Source organism: Humulus lupulus, chromosome 6 (assembly GCF_963169125.1).
Source record: "Humulus lupulus chromosome 6, drHumLupu1.1, whole genome shotgun sequence".
Lineage (NCBI taxonomy): Eukaryota > Viridiplantae > Streptophyta > Magnoliopsida > Rosales > Cannabaceae > Humulus > Humulus lupulus.
The window spans coordinates 86,127,447-86,145,784 of record NC_084798.1 but is presented as its reverse complement, the minus strand read 5'-3'; the positions used below and the strand labels follow the sequence as shown (position 1 = coordinate 86,145,784).

At 37.6% G+C, this 18,338-nt stretch overlaps 1 protein-coding gene across 1 annotated transcript; it reads right to left on the bottom strand.

The window, feature by feature from the left end:
- Positions 1-286: 286 nt before the first annotated feature.
- Positions 287-4,782, bottom strand: LOC133782340 (uncharacterized). The gene is made up of 10 exons (XM_062221607.1): positions 4,370-4,782; positions 3,889-4,063; positions 3,628-3,786; positions 3,302-3,395; positions 2,667-2,737; positions 2,287-2,338; positions 2,007-2,055; positions 1,772-1,909; positions 789-908; positions 287-694 (listed from the first exon to the last, which is right to left on the bottom strand). Exons 1-10 carry the CDS (start codon positions 4,567-4,569, stop codon positions 547-549), a joined length of 1,206 nt encoding a protein of 401 aa, XP_062077591.1. The 5' UTR covers positions 4,570-4,782; the 3' UTR covers positions 287-546.
- Positions 4,783-18,338: the final 13,556 nt, after the last annotated feature.

Sequence of the window (18,338 nt, the reverse complement as noted above, 5' to 3'; positions counted from 1 at the left end):
AATAGCAAGAAAGTGAAAAGAGAAAGTGATGAAAGAGAAAATGAAGAGATAAACTAATGAGATAAACTAATGAGAGGGAAAATGATGTTAGATAATAATAATTAAAAAAAATGATGTGAGAAAAAAAAAATAGACAAAAAAAAAATTTGAGAACAACATAAAACAACTTTTTTTTAACTTTTTTTTTTTAAAACTGTCTTATAAAAATAACCTCAAACACCTCCCAACTTGTTTTTAACTTGTTTTCAAAAAACAGTTTTTTAGTTAGGGTGACAAACACTCTCCATGGTTCTGAAATGAACTCTGTTGCAACTATACCTCTCACTCTTGATTGTTGTCTAAATTACAATTTTGAGTAAAGAAATATTGAGCTCAAAAGGGTCGGCTCAATGGCCCAAGCCAAGGCACCCTTAGCCTAAAGACTTAATTATATTATAAAAAAAAATTAAAATATATAATTTTGTTCAAATTTAAAAATTATTCAAAAATTACAATCCCTTAAATACAATTTTAAGGAAGTCCCAAAAAAGTCAAGACTGACCTAGCTCAAACGCATACAGCAGCAACAGCATCTACAACATCATCACATTCACGCCCACTCTCAATATATCTCTGTCGAAATTTGTCAAAGTCACCAGCTTTGATTGCTTCTCTTATTGACTTGAAGAAAGTTAGATAATGATGAGTGTTATGTCTGCAGCATCAACAACAAAATAATTTATTTCTGTTGAAGTTAAAATAAATTATAAACCATTAATTAGAAGGACAAAACCAGAAGAGACAAGTACATTTCTAGCAGAATCTGAGCAAGCATTTCGTGAACATTGAGCAGGTGATTGATGTAAGCTCTTGTGTGATTCTGGCATGTATAGCAGCCACAAATTTTTAAAATTGGTGATGTATCTTTCCTGAATTAGAAACATGTACCAATATTTATATGAGATATACAACCAAATAGGAATATACTATAAGCCATACTTTTTGATATGTTGCAAAGCACAAATAATTTCTAACGAGTGAAATTAGAAACTATAGAATCCTTGGGTCCACTCAAGTCCCTCTACTATTTATACTGTCAGTACCCAGGAACTGAAAACCAATAAACATGAAACTACAAACTACAAACACCAAATATTGGATCAGCATACATTTGCATTTACAGCCATGATTCTGATTGTAAGATCATTTCAGTTACATTTAAAAATCCTGCTTTATGTCCATATTTTCAAAATCAAGTGTCCAAAAAATACAATGTTTGGAAGCAGGTTGTTTGGTCAAATACTCAAATATATCAGAAGTGAGTGAAACAAATTTAGCATATAATCTTACAACTATACACAACTGTAACCTTTTTGATACTAAACAATATATAATTATAATGTAATAATTTCTTTTTATTATCAATTAGAATCAGCTTTATTTTATTTTGAGTAAAAAAGAGTTTTAGTTTGTTTGGTTAGGATTGGAGTGTGTGAGCGTGTGGTAGGGGAGAGATTTGAATTCTATGATATTAATAAAATAAAGGGTTTTCTTTATTTATTTATCTTTCAATTATATAAGTAGTGTCAGACTTGACAAAAATTTATAAACTATTCAGTTTATCTCTCTAAGATTTTTCTCCTCTCCCTAACTCTGAAATCTACCTTTTCTCTCTTAGTTTTACATCTTTTGCAGCCAGCTTAATCAGAGTAAAAAAAATGTTTAAATAACATAGCAATACCAAAGTGGCTCCTATTGAAACTTTGAAAGTAGCAATGTGAAGTTTCAGTACCTGTATATTGTTGCTCTCAAATTAATTTTGGTCTGTTCAACTCCAATATAACTAGGCTGAAAATCAGTAGTAGTAATGTCAGCTTCAAAAGGTGGAAATGTAAGTGCAATGCCTCCAAGGGTTAGATGGTATATATACCTGCAAAATAGTCAATTAAATCATCTGAGTCTGGCCAAGCAAGGCAGCAGAAAGAAACATGAATATAATATGATATGCAGTTGAAAGGACAACATACTCAGAGTCGAAAATATCAATGCCTGCGGCGACTCCCTGCAAAACCTCCTCTGAAAGATAAAAAATGAACTTTATATCAGACTGAGTAGATAGTGAATACTATTACAGACTAACTCCCTATAAAAATTATGAAGGGATGAAGTCATAGGTTCTGTAGAGGTCCAAATAGTGCATGTTCTTTAAACCATAAAAAAATTTCTTGCTAGTATGGAAGTTCAACTCTGATGTCGTAATGTGGAAAAGCAACAATTGTATATATTTAAAAACACTGAACTAGGTACCTGGAAGTCCAAGCCCACAGACAAAACGCGGCTTCTCCTTTTGTAGCATATTCTGAGCATGTTGTAGAAGAATTAGACATCTTTAGCTATCAATAAAGCATAAATTGTACTTCCTGCTGACTTGCTATATTACATCTTGAAGTATAGAGAGCCATTTGATATGTTTCATCATCATCAGCCTTTCAATTTTTATTTATTTATTTTTAAAAAGTGACAAAAATAAAATAAATAAACAAACCCAACCGCATTATCTTCTAAAATTAATATATCACCAAGTACATTTTTCCGTGAGAAAAATATAATTAACAGATATTTTAAACACAAACTAATGCATATTGACAAAACCCTCACAGAAATTGAGTTTAAGAAACAAGTCATACAGTTACAGCATTCAGAAGAGCAGGGCGCTCCTCCATGCTCTCTCCAAGTCCAAAGCCTCCAATTAAATAACCTGCAGGGAAAAATAATTAAGATCATTTTACATTAAAAAAGATTTCACAGGACAAAAGAATGACAGCTTAAATGGGAAAACACTAAAAACTATCGACAGAAGGTTTTAATTTTATGGTTAGGAGATTAAGGTTATCTAGTCAAAGTCATTCAAGGCATTATTGCTCATTGAAAAATACCCTTTTGCAACCTCGGAAAGTGCTTGCTGTAACTAATTCTAAACTTCAATAACATTTAACAAAGAAAGAAATATGTAGAATGTCTTCATCTCTTCTCATCTATATGAACAATCATGTATATTATAGATAAGCTAACCACAAAAACGAATAAGAGCATGTTATTATGCAAACAAAAAATGGCATCATGATATAATTGTTGTGATCTATAAATTACAAAGTTACTATATATATAATTTGTAATTAACATGCTTTTTTCAGAATTAGATGATCATTAGCAACTACGGCTACTAATTGCTTGTTGGAAGTATGTAAAGAAGAATATTATAAATCAAAAAGTTGTGTAATCTCTTAAGTAAATTATTTCCAAAAACTAGAAAATTTGGGACCTGAAACGCTTCTCCTGGATACCTCTTGTGCGCATCGTTCACGTTCTTCAACATCAGAGCCTCCAACGATGGATCCAAGAATAGCTCCACCTGCCTACATTCTAAAGGTTTAATAATTTTCCATATTAACCACATCTAACTTTTTTTTTTTAAAAAAATCTATTGCTGAGGAAAATTGTAAGCTCAATTCAACTAAGTCTTAATCCCAACTAATTAGTACTTTGAACTCTCGATGAACATCTTTAGTCATTGCCTTTGCTATTTCTAAACTGGAATTAAACAAAACAGCCAACGACATAACAAAAAAAACATTCGGAGTCCGTTACCGAGCTTAACGCAATGCATTCATCAAGCCATTTCACAGTTCGATCCACAGAGGTCTTGTTTCTCTTCTCTGATACCCATACAGGAACTTCATCTGCCAAAGTGGCCCATACGTTAGGCCTCATGCAACTAATCATTTCAACATAATCTACAGGTTTAATCTGCAAGGATATTAACATTTCGTAACTTCAACAAAACATTTACAAAGAACAAAAATCTCGAGTGAAATTAAATGCATTCAAGAAGCAACAAGCGCCAATTACCAAACATCGACCGCAACGAGTCTCAAAAGATGCTCCGATTTTATTAGTGGAACTATATTCTGGAAGACTTTGTATAGAGTCCCTGGCTACAGCAGCAAATGCATAGTCCGGCAAACCAAGCATTTGGTTCAATCCTCCAAGGCTTGATATTGTTTTTAGTGATAGGCCTTCCAAGCTGCATAAGCAAGCAATACAAACAGACCATTCCCTTAGCTAATCAATCAACAACAAACAATAAAATAAACATCCCTGCAAATCAGAAAATTGCATAATTGGTTTCTTTTTTCCTATGTTGGATTGCAAAGTAGCATGTAATCAATCAAGTGGGCATACAACATCTTCAAGTTTTAGTGTCATTGCCTATCTCAGAAACAATTTCACAAACAGTTGAACTACACCCACATTATCAACAAGCTCAGCAACAAAAACAATAGTAATAAATAATGAAAGAACAAAAGGGTATGAAGTTTATAACACTCACAAGTGAAGTGGGCTAACTTGGAGGAGATGGGAATGAGGGGAAGGAAGAGAAGGAAGAAGATCAGGGGGGATAAAATGGGGAAGACCTTTACGGGTGGAGAGGAGAAGAGCAGGGGTCTCTATTGAACCGGGGCAATTGCCCAGTTGGAGTATCCCTGTCCTTGCTTTTCCACTGCTCCACGCCTTAACCGCAAATTTCATGATTTTCTCTTCTTATACGGCTTCTTTGCTTGGGAACCTAAAAATGGATGAGAGTAGTTTATGGCAGAAGAAGCGAAACTCAAACTCAGACAGAGCAACCCACAAAGACGGCGGCAAGTGAAATTGGCATATCACGAGTGCTCCCGTTAAAAAATTGAAGTATCCTTGGGCATCTCCAACCTATGCATCAAAACTAACATCAACTTCAAAAATGCCAAATTTTCCCTACTAACACTAACTTTATCTTTATTTTTATTTTGATGTGATGCAAGGGTAAAATTACCCATATATTCCTAGATCTAATTAATAATTACATATCTATTCTTTATTAAATATATTAATTCAATTAAACTTATATTAATTTTTTTGTTAGTTTTAATTTTTAAAATATACACCAACATTATAAGAATAAATAAAAATTATACTACACAAAAATTAATTTATTTTTGGGAATACAATAATATTAAAAACATAAATTTAAAATATGAAATGAAATTAACAGTTTACTGTGGGAAAAATTTACTAATTTAAAAAATTAGTGTATAATTATTATTTGTATTTTTTTGTTTATTTATATTAAATGTAATGTTTATTTTTTTTAAAAATGTAATGCTTAATTTTTATAATGTAGCAATTTAAGTTAAGTTCATTACTAATTTTTTATTTTTTTTAATTTAAAATCATTACTTAATTATATATTAATGTTAATATATAAGATTATTATTAGTTAAAGCATTTATTGATGATTAAAAAGAATTAAAAAATGGATATTCTTTTTTTAATTAAAATTTGAAGTAGTGATTGGAGATGAAATAGTAATTTAAAGTGGAAAATGTGAAAAAATGAAGTTAAAGTAGATTTATAATGAAGTGACGTTGGAGATGGTCTTAGGCCTTGTCTTGTTTTATTACTAATGTTCACAAATTATTTTTTATACCATATTTTATATAATAGTTCAAATAAATTTATAAACTCAATTTTGATAAAAAAAATATAATTAAATTAAGATCATAAAAAATTCACTAAATTAATTACTCAGAACAAAAATATATTTATTCTATCTAACAATTGTGTTTTCATATTTGATTTTTTGTTTATCAAAATTGAGTTTAGGATTCTATTTGAACTATTTTATAAAACACATAGTTCAAAATATAGTTTGCCAAAATATAGGATCCAAAAATTAATTTATTAAAATATAAGGTCCAAACAGATAATATTTTAAATATTTTTAGAATATTTTAATATTTTAAAATATAAGGTCCAAACAGATAATATTTTTTTACAAAAGACAAAGTTAGAAAAAATATATTTTTTGTTTTTTTTAAGATTTATAAATGAGTAGTGTGGTTCCCCTTCAAAAATAAATAAATGAGTATTAAGGGTCACACAATTTTGTAGTTCAATATTAGGCACAGATAAAAAAATGTAACATAAAATTTATTTTAAATTAAAATAGAGGATTTTCTAAAATAACCAAATACCATTAAAATTAACATTTTACTGTTACACGGCAAAAATAACTTTTGTACAACACAAAAGTTTTTTTTTCAAAAATACTACTTGCTCTCTTCTTCGCATGCGATAAGATCCCCTCCTTCTCAGGCAACCCACGGCACAGGCGAGCTTCAGCTTCCGTAAACAGCCACCGCAAACTCAGCAAGGAGAAAACTCCATGAACACCAGCAAGTAGTTTTTGTGACAGTCAGTATCCCGTGATCTGTAGGGGGAAAGATGGGGTAAAGTTGTGCCATCCCACATCTCCCGGGGAAGGTTAAGTGTGATGATTCTAAGACTGTGTAAGTATGGGACTACACAGTTGAAGATGGCTTAAATGGATTGATGGGTACTACCTATGCCAATAAGATGCATCTTCTTTTCGGTAGCCCATCACTTGAGAACTCCAAAGTTAAGCATGTTTGACCTGGAGTAGTCTCATGATGGGTGACCTTCTGTGAAGTTTTCCCAGTAAGCGTGCGAGTGAGGACAAAGCATGCTGGAAAGACTCGTGTTGGTTTGCAGGGCTAGTCGTCATTCCAAGAAGCAACCATAGTGACGTGGGGCGTTACAAATGGTATCAGAGCGTGCCAAGGTTTATGGATCCTAGAGATCGACCGAACATGTACGCTCGCTGCTAGTTACAAGCTCGACTTAGGGTTGGTTGGTATTTAATGAATTATATGCTTAATTTCTTGTTTAAGTTGCCATGTTTGCATGAATATATATAGATAGAGCATAATGAATGTGTTGATATATGTATAATGCTAGGGCATGGCCCCTTTGATTGTTATATGCTATGTGTGACATGTGGACTTGCTGGTTGTGGTTGATTGATGAGATTGGGAGGTGGTTTTTGATGTTGTTATCATGCCTGATGTGTGGTGTCATTGATTGCATGCATATTGCAGTAATGCCTTGGCGATCAATCAGACTCCGCGGCAATAGGGCAACCAGGGTCAAGAACCTCCACTTGCCCCACCGAATTGGCAACAGTTATTTACCGAGATGGAAGCTAGACTTCATCGGGCAGAGGAAGAGCTTCGATAGTTAAGGCAGCAGGCCCCTCCTCGGGGCATTGGGTTACAGGTTCCATAGGTTGTGGCACCAGTGTCGGCCCAGTCTGCTATGGAAAATAGGTGGGAACCTTTGTACGAGAGGTTCAGGAAGCAACATCCTTCCACCTTTGAGGGTGGCCCAGACCCACTGCGGGCAGAGCATTGGATGAACATGATTTCTTCCATCTTGAATTTCATGAGGGTGGAAGGGAATGAAAGATTAGCCTGCGTCAGCTACATGTTGAGAGAAGATGTTCGTATCTTGTGGGATGTTGTGTCTCAGAGAAAGAATGTGGCAGTCATGACTTGGGAAGAATTCAGAAACATATTTAATGAGAAGTATTACAGTGTTGTAGTCTAAGCTGCAAAGGTTGATGAGTTTACTAACCTAACTCAGAACCGGATGACGGTTACTGAGTATGCCCTAAAGTTTGACCAGTTAGCAAAGTTCGTGCCGAATTTGGTGCCTACTGATATGGCACGGAAGGATCGATTTGTGCGTGGATTGAACATGATGATCGCCCATGACGTCAAGATAACTCTGGATCCGGGAACCACCACTTATGCACAGGTAGTGGAGAAGGCCCTTACAGTTGAGGGGGTTGATGATCAGATTTGGAGAGAGGGCGCCGCTAGGCGCGATGCTCAGAGGACGGTGCCTCATTTTATTGGATCTAGCCGAGGTAGTGGCCCCAGTGAGCAGAAGAGAAAGGCACCAAACTCTTTTGTTCCTCCTAGCTCAGATAGGAGGGAACAGGGTGCTTTCAGTGGCTATCAGGGCGGGGGAGACAACTGGAGGAGTTTCACAGTGTGTCCTCGGTGCAGATGGTGACATCATGGGGAGTGCAGGATCAGGGCATGCTTTACTTGTGGGAGCATTAGTCACCTGAGGAAGGACTGCCCACAAGCTATGAAACAAGAACCGAAACAGAGCGACAACCTCACTCTTGCCAGAGTATTTACCCCAGATTGAGGCTGAGGCTAGCTCCTCGGCCGTGACAAGTCAGATTTCTAGTGCTGGTTCTTCTTTTACTGCATTGATTGACTCAGGGGCTACTCATTCATTTGTATATGCTAGAGTGATAGATCAACTGTGTAGACCTAGTGATTTGTATGCTAGGGGATTTCATACTTTGTTGTTGACTGGGGAGCTGGTAGTCTCTAGAAGATGGGTTAAAGCATTGCCAGTAGAGATAGCTAGTAGGGAGTTGTCTGTGGACTTGATTGAGCTAGCGATGGATGACTTTGAATGTATCCTAGGGATGGATTAGTTTTCAAAGTATGGAGCGACGATTGACTTCAAGCGTAGAATGGTGACCTTTGAACCAGAAGGGGAGGTATCGTTTGTATTCGTGGGGACAATGAGTGGACCGCAAGTACCTGTGATTTTGACATTGAAGGCTAAAGACCTAATGCAAGAGGGTTGCATAAGATTCCTAGCAAACATTGTGGATACTTCTAGAGATGTTTCAATTGGACCGGATGAGACCAGATTAGTATGAGAGTTTCTTGATGTGTTTCCAGCAGATTTTCTAGGGTTGCCACTACACTGAGAGATCGAGTTTGTCATAGAGTTGGCGCCAGGGGTGGAGCTAATATCTAGAACACCTTATAGAATGGCTCCGATAGAGTTGAAGGAACTGAAGATTCAGTTGCATGAGTTACTGGATTTAGGATTCAACAGGCTGAGTTTTTCGCGCGTGGGGTGCTCCAGTGTTGTTCGTCAAGAAGAAGGATGGATCCTTAAGGATGTGTATTGACTACAGATAGTTGAATAAGTTGACTATTAAGAATAAGTACCCACTGCCTAGGATAGACGACTTGTTTGACCAGTTACAGGGGAAGACTGTGTTCTCTAAGATTGACCTTCGGTCAGGCTACCACGAATTAAGGATTAAAGAGGAGGACATACCAAAGACTGCATTCCGCACGAGGTATGGACACTATGAATTCCTGGATATGTCCTATGGATTAACCAATGCCCCAACATCCTTTATGGATATGATGAATAGGGTCTTCAGGGATTATTTGGACAAGTTTGTGATCGTATTCATTGATGACATACTGGTGTACTCTCATTCAAAGGCAGAGCACGAGCAGCATCTTCGCTTGGTATTACAACGGTTGAGAGAGCATAGGTTATATGCTAAGTTCAGCAAGTGTGAGTTTTGGCTACGTCAAGTAACATTTATGGGTCATATTATTAGTAAGGAGGGAATTTTGGTGGACCTAAGTAAGATTGAGGCAGTGAAAGATTGGCCTAGGCCGAGCAGTGTACCAGAAGTTAGGAGCTTTTTGGGATTGGCAGGGTAATATCGACAGTTCGTTGAGGGATTCTCCAGAATAGCCACACCATTGACCGAACTAACGCGTAAGAAGACTAAGTATGTGTGGACAGACATGTGTGAGAATAGTTTCAAGGAGTTGAAGTGGCGACTGATCACCGCTCTAGTACTGAGTCTGCCGTTAGAGAAGTTTATAGTCTACTGTGATGCTTCCAGGCAAGGTTTGGGGTGTGAATTGATGCAAGCTAGAAAATTTATAGCCTACGCGTCGAGACAGTTGAAGGATTATGAGAAGAGGTATCCCACACATGATTTGGAATTGGCAGCAGTGGTATTTGCACTAAAGGTTTGGAGATATTATTTGTATGGCGAGAAGTGCGAAATATACACTAACCATAAGAGTTTGAAGTGCTTCTTTACTCAGAAACATCTGAATATGCACCAGAGGTGTTGACAGGAATTGGTAAAGGATTACGATTGCGATATTCTATACCATCTTGGGAAGGCCAATGTGTTGGCCGACGCGTTGAGTCGGAAGGGCCCAGGACAGTTATTCAGTTCGAGGAAGATATCAGATAGGTTAGCTGAAGAGATGACTAGATCAGGTATTAAGTTGATAGTTGGTCAGCTAACCAACATCACTCTTCAGTCCACGCTCCTTGAAAGGATCAAGGAGGCACAGGGGGAGGATCACTAGTTAAAACAGCACACAGAGGGCATCTTAGCCGGAGCGACTAAGGACTTTTCAATTTCAGAGACGGGTTTGCTGTGGTAGAAAGGTCGGATTTGCGTTCCGATGGATTCCAGTATCCGGTGAGAGATTTTAGATGAGTCTTATACCACTCCCTATTCTTTACAACCGAGTATGAAAAAGATGTACCAAGATTTGAGAACCTTATATTGGTGGCCTGGAATGAAGAGGGATGCGGTGGATTATGTGGCCAGGTGTTTGACTTGTCAGCAGGTAAATGATGAACATTAGAGGCCAACGTGGTTGTTGCAGCCTTTAGGGATTCCGGAGTGGAAATGGGAGGATATCACCATGGACTTCATGGTTGGATTACCGAAGACCGCGAGACATCATGATTCAGTGTGGGTGATTGTGGACAGGTACACCAAATTAGCCCACTTTTTGCCTGTTAAGACAACTTATACAATGGAGCAGTATGCTGAACTATATGCGAAGGAAATTGTGCGACTACATGGGGCTCCGAGGTCGATAGCATCCGACAGAGACCCCACCTTCACCTCCAAGTTTTGGGAGAGCCTGTAGAAGGCTATGGGTACACAGTTGCGGTTTAGTACCACTTATCATCCTCAGACAGATGGGTAGTCTGAGAGGATGATTCAGATAATGGAGGATATGTTACGAGCCTGCATGCTGGATTTTGGGGGATCTTGGAGTAAGTATCTCCCTTTGATTGAGTTTTCATACAATAACAGTTATCGAGCGACTATCGGAGTAACTTCGTATGAGATGTTATATGGGAGGAAGATCAGATCACCCATCCATTAGGATGAGACCGGTGAGAGGAGGTATTTAGGTCCTGAGGTTGTTCTGAGGACCAATGAGGCAATTGAGAAAATTAGAGCGCAAATGCTCGCCTCCTAGAGTCAGCAGAAGAGTTACTCAGACCTGAGACGCAGGAGCATAGAATTTCAGGTCGGTGATCACATGTTTCTTGGAGTTTCTCCCTTGAGAGGGGTGAAACGGTTTAGAGTAAGGGGAAAGTTGAGCCCTAGGTTTGTTGGCCCCTTTGAGATTCTGGAACAGGTTGGAGAGGTAGCCTACAGATTGGCGATGCCTCCAACTCTATCAAAGGTTCACAATGTGTTTAACGTGTCCATGCTCCAGAAGTATGTGTCAGATTCTATGCACGTGCTGGGTTATGAGAACCTAGAGCTGGATCAGGATTTATCGTATGAAGATAAGTCAATTCAGATTTTAGACCGAAAGGATAAAGTCTTGCGGAGTAAGAACATTGCCTTAGTGAAAGTGTTGTGGAGGAGCAACAAAGTAGAAGAGGCGACTTGGGAGCTTGAGACAGATATGCGGGATCGGTATCCCGAGTTATTCAGTAATTTCGAGGATGAAATTTCTGTAAGGAGAGGATAGTTGTAGCGTCCCAAATTTTCTAATAAGGCTTAAGGCCTTGATTAGCGTGCTAGGAGGGCAATAATTGATTTAATTATACTAATATGTGAATTTAATGATTATATGATTAGAAATGCATGTTTAGGTGAATTAAATATGCATGTGGGCCCCGTTTGGTTATTAGGGGCATATTTGTAATTTTAGTCGGTCAATGGCATAAATGTGATATATGTGTGTATTGTGATTGAGACCACGTGGGTGTGGTGATATATTTTTGAAGCACGATCCGAGACTGTCCTAGGGAGCAGTTTAGCTAAATTGTCACAACGGGGTTGAATACCCTCCTCGGGAGGAGCCTAGGGGTATTTTGGGAATATAGTATATGTTCGGGAATTACTGGGTAACGGGTAGTAATGTAGAAATTATTTGGGCATGATGGGATTAAATGGGGATTTATAGGAACACTCGAGGACTTAGCGGGATGTGGCAATTGACAGAATTGCCCTTGGTGGTACTATAGGATTAAGATTGACTTAAGGGTATTTTGGACTTTTTGGCAAATGGATAAACTTGGACTTAGGCTACTGAGACTCCAGAATGAGTTAGAAGGAAACAGAAGGAAAAATTCTCAGTTCTTAGTTCTCTCTCCCTCTTTTGGTGCTTGAAGAGTTAATGAAGCTTTGAGAATTCTAGGCTAAAAGATTGAAGGATTGAAGCTTGTTGTGGTTGGGATTGGCTCAAGGGAGGAGATATCACATAGGTAAGGGTTAAATTTGATTTGTTTTTATTGAATTCTGCTGAGAATTGGAAGTTGCACGTGAGCTTAACTTTGGTTTGATTTTGACTATTTGGAAGGGTTATGAGGTTGTTTTCGGGATGGTTAGGATGCTTAGGCTGTATGGATAGGCGATATAGACTTAATTATGGCTTTAGTTGATGTTTTGGGTTATAATTGTTGATTTAGGATCAGGGGAAAACATGAGAAAATGGTGGATTTCTGGGTTTCTGGGGCCAAGCCGTGGCCCTGTTCTTCAAGTGCCACGACCCGTGTGTTCGAAGAGGCTGGAGGAGCCTCTGGGTTTGCCCAGGCACCGTGGTGCAGGCGAGGCGCACCACGACCCGCATCCTTTAGAAGAGAGAGTTTTGCTCTCTGAACTGTAGGTGCGCCGCGACCTTAGAGGGCATGCCGCGACTCAATAGGATGAAAAAGGGGAAATTGAGGTTTTAGGCTCGGGAAGGATTCTACTGCCCAGTTTGGTAGAATCCAAGGTCCCGGAGGCTAGATTAATATTTTGAACTTATTTATTGGTTTAGGACTTGGTGGATGGTTATTATGAATGCGTGGTGACTAGGTTTTCAACGAGGCTCAGATTAGGGGACTGTGCTCGGGATCGCATTGGCTTATTAGCTCAGGACATAGGTAAGAAAATTGTTGTACCTGTAAAGTAGGGTACAGCCCTATTGTTTGCGTTTCAGGGCGCGACCCTAATGTTTATGCTTAATATATGTGTGGATATCTAAGATTATTTTGTTGTGTTATGAGTGAACAATGAGTGGTCGGTAATAGCGAAAGCCGAGAATGGCATGTAGCCAGGTACAGCAAGGGTCGAGATCAGCGTCAAGCATGCTGAGTGCTGGCCACTAGGGCGAGACCCTCCTAGGGTGTTGTATCCACCCGTTTGATGAAGACTGCGAACTCAGGGCCTGGTAAAGCACCTGGGTCAACGTAGGCCATTATGTGTCTAGCATGTTGGCTATATTTGTTGTATAATGTGGATTGTTATGTTATATGTTATATGTTATATGTTGAGTTTTCTTGCTGGGCTTCGGCTCATGGGTGCTCTATGGTGCAGGTAAGGGCAAAGGAAAGGTCGGCCAACCATGAGTACGAAGAGCGTGGAATGACAGGTACATGTTTGGCCTACCTGGCTGCCACGACCAGGGTTATTTTGGGGAAAGTACTGTAATGAACTGCTTTGTCGCTTAAGTCGATTGTAATTGTATTTTTGAGTTGTAATATATTTTCCAAACAATATTTTGGGATCCCAACTGTATAACTTTTTATGATTTCAATGAATGTCCAAATTTTTATAAATAGTGTAATTAAACGAGTTTTATTTGAGTTTAGTCACACTTTTAACCTAAAACTTCGATTAGAGAGCTAATGGCACATTTTTAACTCACATAGTAACGGCGTTAAGGAAGTAGGGCGTTACAACTTGGTATCAGAGTCTTGACCCAGTCAGAAGTGTGGCCGAAGAGGATGTCAAACCCCAAAGGGAGGGTGATTGTGACAGTCAGTATCCCGTGATCCGTAGGGGGAAAGACTGGGTAAAGTTGTGCAATCCCACATCGCCCGAGGAAGGTCAAGTGTGATGATTCTAAGACTGTGTAGGTATGAGACTACATAGTTGAAGAGGGCTTAAATGGATTGATGGGTACTACCTATGCCAACAAGATGCATCTTCTTTTCGGTAGCCCATCACTTGAGAACTCCATAGTTAAGCATGTTTGACCTGGAGTAGCCTCATGATGGGCGACCTTTTGGGAAGTTTTCCCAGGAAGCGTGCGAGTGAGGACAAAGCACACTTGAAAGAATCGTGTTGGTTTGCAGAGCCAATCGTCATTCTAGGAAGCAGTCATAGTGACGTGGGGCATTACAGTTTTATTTGGAAATCAACCATGGAAGCGACCAGCTAGGGGAGATCTCCATGAATGGCTGTGAGAGAAGATCAATCTAGAGTTGCCTAAACATTTCAAAACAAAATCATTAAAAAAAATTTTTGAAGTTGTTTAGTGTGTGGTTAGTTTAATTTATTCATCAAAATTTGTTGTTCTTTGTTTGATTCTCATATTTTAATGGTATTTCTCCCTATAGTGTAGTTGCTTTCTCGTTAATTTTGCAGATCTAGAAGGGAAAACACTGAATTGACAAATCTGGGTAATACATTAAGAACAAGGAAGGTATTTTACGATTTTAATTTAATCTATGTTGTTATTCAGTTGTTTGCTTGTTGTCCTGGCAGTGTTTTCACTTAAACTTATATAAACGTGAAAATGACAATGTTGACATTCTAAAAAACTTTAATTTATGCACATCTCAGTTAATGAAATCGATACCAATTTTGAAGATAGTGGAAAATTGATCCCAAAACACTGCAAATACAAAGACCTCCTACAAAATCTGTGTTAACAACTACAAAGCAACACGAAAACAACAAAACTTCAACTACAATATCAAGTCAAAATAATGTCGCCCACTCCTAAAAATAATTGATGATGACAGTCTCATTATTTACTTGCAGTTGAAAATAAAAGAAATTGATTCCAAGGTATCCCTTATGTGAGTATAATGGATACAAAAGCAACAATCACCCAGTCTCTTTTTCTACTGTAGAGAATCAACAATGCATCAAAGTTGCATTGTTATTGTGTTGTTGTAAAGTTATTAGTAATGATTATTTTTCTTTTTCCAGTTTATGTTGTGTTGCTTTGGTGTTGATGTAATGTTGGTAAAACTGAAATCAATACGAAAGCTTTAAAATTACAATTGTTGATATAAAAAATTACAAACAACACTTTGCCAAAACAAAACCTCAAGGGAATCCTTAATTTTGGATGAAATGTGATGTCCAACATTGATACAAACTAAAAATAAAAACGTGACAATAATCCAGAATTGTGATATAACAATGAATTAAACTAAATATAAAAATAAAGATGTCTATAATTTGAAATGAATGAACATATGTCAAAAGCATAAAATAGTAGCTCTTATGTTGCTTTCTTGTTGTTGCAGCCTTGATTACTTGATATGCATGATCATTTTTCTCACTCCAAAGCCCTCCATTTACCTTTGGGTTTGATTGGAGCTTCACCATCACTGTCCATATTTCTAATTGCTTCATCAACAAAGTGCTCAGCAAAGGACACTACAAAAACACCACAATCATTACAGAACAATAGAAAAACAACATATTACTAATAAATAAAAAACCAACAAAACATAATAAACCTTTAAACATAACCAATATTCAATAGATACTTGCTTATTTTCTTGCTCAAGCAAACCCTAAAAGAGCCCAACACAACCTAAACACTAAAAAAACCCAACACAAAACTCTAAAATAACACTTAATAAAAGTAAAAAAAAATACACCAAAATAATTATAAAAAATAGCACTAAATAACCAAATCTCAATCATTCAAGCAATACATCAAATACATTGCATGCATTGTGAAAAAAAGGCACTAACATATACGAAAATAGAACAAAATAAACAAAAAAAACAAGGTAACAAAAAAATAAAAAAATAAAAAGCAGCAAGATAATAAAATACACAACAATTAAAGGAGTAAACAAATAAAATCAACCAAAAATCAACAAAACAAAAATACAAAAACATAATGGGTAACACCGACGACAGAGAAAAGGGACTGGAAGCTGCTGGAGTGCTACAATGGGGAGACCGAAGTGATGATGAAGAGCAGGTGGAGCTTGGGCAAAGAGGAAATGGAGGAAGAAGAAGAGAAAACGTGTTGGAGGAGGAAGAAGAAGAGAGAGAAGGAGATGGAGGAAGAAGAAGAAAGATAAAAATGATTGAGAGGTGGGAAATGTGTGTGTCAATAAAGCAAATAGTATTTTTGTAAATATAAAACTTAACAAATAGTATATAAGTAAACACCAAATAGTAAAATAGTTAAAATACCAATAATTCTATTTATAAATTGGTTAATCCTTCCCTTTAAAAAAATGGTTAGTTCTTCCCTTAAAAGAAATTAGTTAGTCCTTTCAATAATTAATTAATAATTGTAAATCTTTTAAAATCCAATGACAACAAGAAGTTAGTCCTTCACGTATCCATGCTCCGGAAGTATGTGTCAGATTCTTCACATGTGTTGAGTTATGAGAATTTGGAGCTGGACCAGGATTTGTCTTATGAGGAGAAGCCGGTTTAGATTCTTGATCGGAAGGATAAATTTTTGCGGAGCAAGACCATTGCCTTGGTGAAAGTGATGTGGAGGAACAACAAAGTTGAGGAGGCGACATGGGAACTTGAATCGGATATGCGGGAGCGGTATCCTGAATTGTTCAGGTAATTTCAAGGACGAAATTTCTGTAAGGAGGGGATAGTTGTAGCGACCCAAATTTGCTAATAAGGCTTGGAGCCTTAATTAGCGTGACTGGAGGGCTATAATTGTTATATTGTATTAATATATGTGAATTTAGTGAATACGTGATTAGACGTGCATGTTTAGGTGATTAAATATGCATCCCATTTGGCTATGAGGGGCATATTTGTAATTTTAGCCCGTTGGGGGCATAAATGTTATACTTATGTGTATTGTGATTGATACCACGTGTGGGTGGTGATATAATAGCGATGCACGATCTGAGATGGTCTTAGGGAGCTGTTTTTGCAAAAAGTCACAACGGGGTCAAATACCCGGCTCGGGAGGAGCTTAGGGGTATTTTGGGAATATTATAAAGTGTTCGGGGACTATTGAGTAGCGGTTAGTGATAGTGATAGTTTAGACATGTCAGGATTAAAACGAGGATTTTTAGGCATACTCGAGGATTTAGCGGGATGTGTTAAAAGACAAAATTTCCCTTGGTAGCATATGAGGACTTAGGGTAACTTAAGGGGCAATTGGGTCTTTTTGGCAGCTGGTTATGATGAGATAAGGACTGGGAAATATTAGAACATTTTAGAAAGGCAAAGGAAAGAAAAGAACAGAACTTCTCAGCTCTCCCTCTCTCCCATGCGGTTTCCTCTTTCCCTCTTGTTGACCCAAGATTTGGCCAACTGACACGGAGTCAGAATATGCTTGATATGAATGAATGTGTAGAGAAGAACGTAATGACAAAAAGCAATGACAACACGATATTTTTATAGTGGTTCGGCCCCAGGATCTGGTAATAACCTACGTCCACTTAGATTGTTATTGATATGAGAACCAAAGGAGTGATCAAAGAACAAGAGTTCAATGAGTTTCACTAACCTCTCAAGAACAATACAATATTACTAGGAGAATTACTATATCTCTAATGATTCAAAAGCCAAAAGTCCCTTCCTTGAGCTATCTTTCGCTATTTATAGGCTCAAGGGGGATTACAAAATATTGTTACAGATATTCTTTCCTGAATCATCGGATACTCAGGAGATTGTGTGAGATAAATTCGGGATTTACAAAGATCTTCTCATAAATGTTGCTTTGTATGCGAAACTATCGACCAGACTGGTCGCAGGTAAGACTGGGCCGCTTACTGCTTCTAATGTGTCTTCTGGTCGATACTCTAGCAGAACTTTTCCAGGTGTCAGCCACGTGTCCAGGGATCACTTGCCACGTCATTAATGTTAATTTTTTGGATAACACCTCTCCTTGATGGTTGAGAGCTTGCTGAGTTTTGACGATTTTGGACTAGTGAATTGAAGGATTTTGGCTGCTGTGTCTAGGGGAGTTAGCTCAAGGGTGTGTTAAGCTTAGAGGTAAGGAATTCATCCCTGTTTTCTTTAAGTTTCCAAGCTTGACTTTGAGAGTTTGAGAATGGAAGTTGAAAGCTGGATTTGTGGCTTGTTAGTGTGAGAATTCAGCTTGGGAATCAAAAGGGGTTTAGCTTGGAGTTGGAATTGGAGGAAGCACAAGGTCAAATCCTTGTTTGAGGTAAAAATTCCATGCATTTATGAGGTTATGCTCTGTTATGGTTTAAGTTTTATAAAGTTTTAAACCAATTTGTGAATCATGGGTTTGAATGTGTGTCTAGGCTTATTGTTGATGTTTCTGAGTTGTTAGATGGTCTATATGTGGTTTTGGATTGAATTTGAGACTTAG